This window comes from Falco biarmicus, chromosome 8 (genome assembly GCF_023638135.1).
Source record: "Falco biarmicus isolate bFalBia1 chromosome 8, bFalBia1.pri, whole genome shotgun sequence".
NCBI classification, from domain to species: domain Eukaryota; kingdom Metazoa; phylum Chordata; class Aves; order Falconiformes; family Falconidae; genus Falco; species Falco biarmicus.
This window is the reverse complement of record NC_079295.1, coordinates 44858503-44866372: the sequence shown is the minus strand read 5'-3', so window position 1 is coordinate 44866372 and position 7870 is coordinate 44858503. Positions and strand designations below refer to the sequence as shown.

At 57.8% G+C, this 7870-nt stretch overlaps 1 protein-coding gene across 1 annotated transcript; it reads right to left on the bottom strand.

The window, feature by feature from the left end:
- Positions 1 to 307: 307 nt before the first annotated feature.
- Positions 308 to 7509, bottom strand: HBEGF (heparin binding EGF like growth factor). Its single transcript, XM_056350412.1, is given in 7 exon segments — positions 308 to 852; positions 1934 to 2026; positions 2120 to 2275; positions 4259 to 4436; positions 6953 to 7047; positions 7049 to 7121; positions 7421 to 7509. Coding segments are annotated over 6 exon segments (618 nt in total). The 5' UTR covers positions 7464 to 7509; the 3' UTR covers positions 308 to 852; positions 1934 to 1953.
- Positions 7510 to 7870: the final 361 nt, after the last annotated feature.

Genomic DNA, 7870 nt, shown 5'->3' with positions numbered 1-7870 from the left:
GATGAGCAGACACCCAAACATCACATCCCTCCCTGGGCATCAGCTGGCAAAGGTGGAAATCTCCAAAGAAACACAGATGGGGCTGGCCTGGCTGCAGGTTCCTGCAGTACAGATCCTGCCACCAGACCCTTGCACCACACTGGTCTGCTGCACCGCAAGGAAGGCACAAGCCCATCTAGCAACCTCTGCCATGTACTTGGGATCTCTGATACTCTTCGCAGTACCCCACTAGCAAGGGCATGCTGCTACCTACAGTCTTCAAACGTCTGACTCCTTTCCACCTCTGTCATTAAATTAACAACCAAAGTGTTTGTAACAAAGTGTTATTTATTAGAATATTACATTGCACTTAAAAAATAAGGGAGGTCTGACCCTGTCATCTTGACCTACACGAAGGAGGCAGGGCCAGACCTACAATAAATATAAATACTATGTACAGTTTATCTAAAATAAATATATAATTTAAAATGAAAAATATATTGTTAAATAGCTGTTACCCTCCCACCCCTCCTGTGCCTAAGAAAGCCCCGGGCCTGGTTTCCTCGCCTTTCACAGTTTGTTCCTCAGCATCACTACAGCGGATGGAGATGCCCAAGAGCCCCTCTGCTGCAGACTGGCCTGTCCCTCCTGCCTCCATGCAGTCACCTGGCTGGCAAGTGTCTCTGTCAAGCCCCCTCCATCCCATAGTTAGCCACAAAGCTGCTTGCAGTGACACCACTGCCCAACCAGCCCCAAAGCAGGTGCTCTCCTGCTGCTTCAGTGAGCTCTTGCCAGGCTTCAGGCTCCCAGGGACGGCGCTGGTTCCATGGCTCTCATGTCTTCCAGGAGGTAGAAGTGTGTTAGTGCCGACCCCTACAAGACAGCAGCAGGAGAGCTCACAACACAGCCCGGGGCCACTGTCCAGGGAGTGGCTCCTGCATAGCAGGGCCAGCCCAGTGGAAGAGCCCTCAGCAGCCACTCCACCTTGTGGGGCTGGACCCAGAAGGATGGGAGCCAGGAAGCTGGGGGAGCAGCAGCTAAGCATCCCACCCCATGTCCACCACATTTCCCTTCCAGTGACCGCAGCGTTTCCCCCTGGACACATCCTCCCAAATAATCCCCAGGACAGAGGGGACAGTGATGAAAGCCTTGTGCTGAATACCCTTCCCCAAAATTCAGCTCCTATAAACAGCTAAAAATCTCACCCCCAATACTATTACCAACATTACAAAAATTCTTTGAAGGCATTACCTCATCCTCACAAAGAACAAAGATTGTAGGTTTTTGAAAAAAAGAGAAGTAGCTGTAATACGTATGGGCACATCTAACGTCAGGCTTTGGACCAGACCAGAGGAAGTCTGCAAGCTTTCCAGAACCCAGCCACGTGGCCACCCCTGGGGCAGAGCACACCCCATGGCCCAGCCAGAGTAACATCGCATGGGGCTGGCAGCAAGATCCCCCCATGCCCAGCTGCAAGGCATTACATTAGTGCAAGTAATAAGCAGAGTGGGAGTGAAAAGGAAGGGTTTTTTTTTTTATGCATATATAAATAGAGGCAATATCCAAGGAGGGGAAGTGACTCAGAGGGTCACAGAGGGAGCAGAACAAGTGGGGGGAAAAAAAAACAGAAGCAGCTTCCCCACTGCCAAACATCCCAAAAGCATGCAACGACAGGGCAAAGCAGGGACTTAAGATTAGAAAAGAGTTGGTGGTGGTGGCTTGGGGTGTCAGGGGACAAGGGCTTGAGCAGGAAGGGGAAGAGGGCTGGAGCCCTACAAAGAAGTCCAGGCTCTTGGGCCAAATCCAGCAAGCTGCTTCTCCAGACTCAGACTGCCTTCAGCTCCTGCCTGGCTCTGGCATGGGACCCACACAGCAGTCCCAGCCAGCATGAACAAGCAGAGCCCCCAGATGCCCACCTGCCTCACCACTGCCCCATGACCAGCCAAGGGCTCACCTTGCCAGCACCCGGCATCCTCAGTGACTCACAGCGATGCCCAGCTTGATTTTCTCTTCATTTTCTACATTGTAGACACCCCTCTTGTGACACCTGTGAGGCCAAGCAAAGAGATGCTCAGAGCATGGAGAGGTCCCTTCCACCTTCCCCTGCATGGATCCGATGGCTCAGCCCCAGCCCACTCACCTGAGCATCAGCAGGGCTGCGATGATGATGAGACACAGGGAGGACAGGATGACAGCAACAACAGCCAGTGCTGTAGTGTGGTCATATGCACTGGGGGGGTGCTCCACAGGCAGCAAAAGGCCATGGCATCTCTCTCCATGGTATCCTGGCTGGCATCTGGGCAAGAAGAAAAGTCTTAAAGGTCATTGAGTCCCTCACACCCCAATGAAAAGGTGCTGTCTCTTTTCTCAGCCTTAGCCAGCACCCTGCCTATTTCCATTGTTCCCCTTCCCCTGAGCTGGGAGGTCTGAAGTCACCATCACCTCTCTGGTATTGGTCAATTAAGTTTCTCCTTCCCCAAGCACAAAGTGAAGATTCCTAGAAAGGCTGAGCTCCCCCCAGAAGAAAATACCAAAGTCTGTGCTCTTCCCTGTTGTCCCCAGGTGGAGCCAGGCTGCCCAAACCACCTCTGGAAGTGGGAAGTCCCATGCAAGGTAGCAGAGAAGCAGCTGGACATAGCTCAGCACTTCCCTCAAAGCAGGATGTCCCTGCACACTCTGCCAGCCAGAGGTGTGCCATCTCCCTACAGACTCAGGGAGATTACTCACGTAGCAGAAACAACACTCCCCAGCAGAGCTACAAGGCTGCCCCCTCACCCTGTGAGTCAAAGTACACTGATGCAACCAGACAGATATACCAAGCCCACGGGTCACTAGCACTGATTTCCAAGATGGGGTCTCAGCCCAGCCCTCCTGCCTGCCCTGCAACCATGCCATGCACCAGCATACCCTTCCAGTGAGGCTGGGCATAACGCAGAGGTGCAGGACACAGCCTGGCAGCATCCTCATCCCACCCCATGCACCAGGGACCAGCCCAAGGAAGCCACCACCCAGGACGCTCTGCAACACAGGCAACCAGCCATGAAGAGCAGTGACAACCAAGTGACACCAGCCCACATGAGGTGTCATTATTGGAAGGGACTGGGGCTGCTGGTCCTAAAAACCATGATGGCTCTGAGGAGATACCACCCAGGGATGGGCCACCAGGCTGCAGAGCCCCAGCCAGTCCCCACAGACCCCTCCTGCCTTTCCCATGTCCCAGGTCCTATTCCAGCCCCAGGGATCTGGGAAGGGCAGGAGAGACCTGGCTGTCCCAGTCCAAGGTAGGGGGCTGTGGTACCCCAGATCATGCTGGGTCACAGGTCCAAGCCGAACCAACAGAGATCTCCTCTTGCTGGCAGTCCCAAGCCCCCTATGCAAGGGCCCAACTTCATGAACTAAGCGGTTCAAGGAGCCATGTGGATCCTGATCCTTGTGGATTGCACAGCATGAGATCTTGTGGGCACTATAAGCCAGGGAGCTATTACTTTTCCCAGGCTCCAGGCACAGGGTTGGGTGGCTCAGAGGATTGACAGCAAAGAACAAAGCCTCTTATGTATCTGCCAGCTCAACTCTTGCCCACGTCAGCGGGGATCAAATGTGCACCCCTGGGTATTTCCCCTGGTAGCTGTGCTGGATCCAGGTGCCCTGGTAGCAGGCAAACACTTTCTTTTCCACTTGCCTCATCTAGTGCCTGCTCTCTACCTGCATCCCAGAGGGGTGGGGGAGGTGGCATTCACAGCCCTGTCCTTCATCAGGGCCAAGGGACAGCCTGGGCTTTGGCAGACTGTCCCCAAAGCTGCTACCTCCAAACTGCCTTGCTGGTGCCACAGCAGAGATGCTCCTCCTGCCTGCACCAGTATGTCTCAACAGCTGCAGAAGGTCCGAGCTCTCGGCCAAGGCTGGCAGCAGTGAGGGACAGTGGGACACAGGGTTACAGAGTCAGGATGGGCTCTGGCAAACCAGACCCACAGAAGACCTTGGCTGTGAGACCCCAGCCCCTGCTCACCATCTTCCAACCCCCACCACTGCAGGTCTCTGCAACAGCTCTGCCAGAGCTCACTGCACCAGCAGGGGATGCTGGGTCTAAGTCCATGAGAGCTTTTAGTGGGGGATGGACCTTGCTCAAGAAGCACAAGGAAGAGGCCAAGTCAGAGCTGTCCCTGCATGGACATAGAACATGCACTAAAAATATCTCCTCTGCTCTTCCTCTGTCCAGCCCAGAGAATTGAAGGAACCATGACTAAGGCTCCCCTGGCACAGGCACACGCCAGCAACTCACATGCAGGAGGGAGCTCCCAGCTCTCTGATGTATTTGCATTCGCCGTGAATACAGAAATCCTTGTACTTCCGCAGGCACGGGTCTCTCTTCTTCCCCAGGCCTTTGCCTTTTCTTCTTTTATTCCCATTCCCTTTTTTCTTGGGAGTAACCAGGCCCTGAGGCTTTGACAGGAAAGCAACTGGAAGACAATTTGGGATGGAGAAAACAGCAGTCACATCACCTCTGTGTGTCAGCTGAAGAGAAAGCAGAGCAGCAAACCCCAGGCTCAGCCCTGGCACTCCTGCAGCCCTTTGTGCAGTGATCTGCCCCCGAGCAGAGGTTTTTGGTTTGTGGGTTGGTTTTTTTTTTTCAGCTTCTTGCAAATATCATGGCCTTTCTGATTCATAAGAACAATTTTCAAGGAAAGAAAGGAATCGGGGGGGGGCACACACAGAAACAGTGCTTTATGCATCTCGAATGTTGCTATTATATGCACAAGTTTCCACTGAACACAGAAAAGTCTTAATTGCTCCTTTATCTGGCTTTTATTTCCCCGATGAGCGCAGTCTTTTGTAAGACCCCATTCATGGCTCTGATGGACACTCCTTCCTGTGGGTACAAGGATGCCTTGCACACCCAGAGCAGGATTAAGAGAGCAAGCCTGGCTTAATTTTTGGTTTTGCAGAGCCAAAGAGATGGCAAGAGCAGCATTCCCATGAGTTGCAAAGGTAAGTTTTAATTGCAGCGCAGAGCCTGGTGGCTTTTGGCACAAGGCCAGCTCTGCTCCCTGCTAGGTTGCCGAGAACCAGAGCAATGAACTCCTTGCCTGGACATGGACCAAAACCAGCAACATTACTGGAATAGTTTTTAAGATATGCAGATGCCCAAAAAGTCAGCCCACAGCTTGATCTCAGAAGGTGCCGAGATACTAGAGTGCTCACTGCTCTGAGAAGGACCTTTCAGCTCCCCCTGAACCACGGTGCTTGGTAACTCCACTGAGCCCAGGGAAAAATGAACTAAGCCCTGCAGTGCCTGGGGAGAAGAAGGTGGCTGAGCCTAACCTGGCAAGTTGTAGCCTGCCTAATTCCTTCTCAGCCACTTCCTGATGTAACCAGCACCTCTTGTGCTGGAGCACACCAGTTGCACACCTAGCAAAGTTATTTCTCAATTTCCATATCCTTCATGCTGCACCTGGAGACACTGATACTCCAGGAAACTCTGTGGCTTGGAGGAACTCCTGGATCCGGTTGAGGCCCAGGGCTCTGCCCCAGGCTGGCAGCAGAGGTTGTCCCCTCCCCTGTGAGTTATCTTCCAGCCACAGCCAGCAGACACACAGTGCTGCTGACCCTGCTGACCCCCCAAGCCACCTCCACTGTCACCACCCCTCCTCCCCAGGCCTCTGTCCCTTAGGGCAGCCAGAGAAGATCTGGAAGGTCTTGCTGGTAGGAAAACTGTCCAGACCAGGTGGGCAGGGGGATGCTGCTGCTTTCCCCCAGTCAGACACCCAGGGGGCTGTGGCACAGAGGAAGGTGCCTTCAACACAAAAGACAGATTTTTCTGACTGCAGCTCAGCTCAAGGCATCGAAAAAGTACTCAGAGAGGCTGCAGCGTCATTAATCAGATATCCCCCATCCCCTCAGCCTGTCCCACAGATGAGGGCCAGCCCATGCCTGCCAGACTACTTGCTCTAGGACAGGGTCCCCTCCTCAGGGGGATGCACAGAGGAGCAGGCTGCAGCATCTCTCTCCCAGCAGGAGGGGTAACAGTGTTTCCCGGGGGCTGCATCCCCTTGGATGCAAGGGCATCAGACCGGTTTTGCAGGCTTTTTTGTCACAGTCTGATGGCACAGCCAGAAAGCAAAGAATACAGAAAAAAAGGGAGGTTGAACTGTATGGGGCAGAACACGCTCCTCCTGGTTCCAGGATACTGATCTCAGCAGGTCATGTGCAGGGCACAGGTACAAGTCACCCTCCTCAGCCTGTGATGGGCTCCCTGTCCCACCCCCATGACAGTCCCCCGTACACTCTCTCCTCCTGAGGCCAGGGGAGAGGAGGCAAGCATGAATGCCCAGTGAGCCTAACAGAGCAACAGTGTCCCCAACGCCCCCGTAGCAGGGACTGCCGGCTGACTAGCCCTGCCTAGGTATGAGGAGCAGCCGTGTGTAGGCGAGGGGTGAGTCACAGTGATCCCCTTGCCGGCGGCCACCATCTGGAAGGCAGCACAGGCCCACTGGCCCGGGCTACACACCTGCAGGCTGGGACTGCCGTGCCCCCCCAGAAGGGCTCTGCCTTCCATCTGGCCAAGGAGTTGGAGGCCCGGGAACCCTTTGGACCCCCATGACAGAAATTTCAGGGACATAGTCCTTGGCACAAGGCAAGGAGCAACTAAAGCCGTTGCTCTGTGCTAGTGCTCCACGGGCTGGCCCCACTCAGGACGGCTGCCGTGGACACTCGGTACCCGGGGACTGGGGGCTCCCCGGCGGCCCCCTCCGACGCGGAGCCAGAGCTGCTGCCGGGGCACCCCGCGGGGCTGAGCCGATCCCTGCCCCGGTCCTTCTGCACCCCTCCCGGGTCCAGCCGCCCCCAGCCCGCCCCACCGGACAGTACCGGCCCCATGCCCCCGGCCCCGTGACACCACGCTTCGAACCCCCCAGGACCCCCACCCCCGCCCAGCACCCCAACCGTCCCGGCGGCGCCTCCTCCCGCCCGTCCGTACCTCTCGGCAGGTCGCTGAGGTCGTCCCCCGACGCCGCTCCGACGCCCTCCTTCGCTGGGCTGCCGGCGAGCAGCGGGGCCGTGGCCGGGGGCCCCGCCGCCGCCGCCCTTGTGCAGCACCTCGTTGTGCAGCTCGGCACGGCCCAGCCCGCCCGCCGCCACCGAGCACACTGCGGAGAGGGGGCACGATCAGGCGGGGTGGGCTGAGCCTTCCCGGGACCCCCCACGCATGCCTGGGACCGGAGCCGCGTAGCCCACGACCAGAGCCACCCACGCGTGCCCGGGACTCGCGTCCCCACCCATGCCCGGACCCAGGGTCACACCGCCCGAGCTCAGGACCTCCCACACGGGACCGGGGTCGCGCTGCCTGGGACCACCACCGCCCGCCACGTGCCCGGAACCCCCCACGCGTGTCCGGTGCTGGGGGCGCGTTGGTCGTGCCCAGGACCCTCCTCTCCCGTGCCCGTACCTGCCGCCAGCAGCGCGTGGACCAGCACCGCCCGCCCGTCCATGACCCGCGGGCACACGCGTCCCAGCCGCAGCTACCCCGCTCCGCTCCGCGCCCACAGCCGCTCTCCGCCAGCGCGGCCCCGCGGCCGGTAGAAGGCGGCGAGCGGCGGGGCGGGGCTGCCCGGCCGTCCCGCCCCCGGGAAGGGCTTCCCCAGCCGCTGTGGGGGGGGTCCCGCCGGCCGGAGCCCGCCGGGGCAGCGAGGAGTCTGGGACCGGAAGGGGACGACCCCAGGGGGTCCCTGGCTCCGGCGCTGCCGGGGTTGGAGGCTCACCGGCTACCGCCGCACTGGTACTACCCTCTGTCCCCAGCCTCTGTGACCCAGCACCGTGGGGCTGGGCTGCGCCGTGCCGTGGGGAGCCCGGCGGAGAGGATGATCTCTCTAGGGCTGCGCTAAAACTGTGCGGGGGG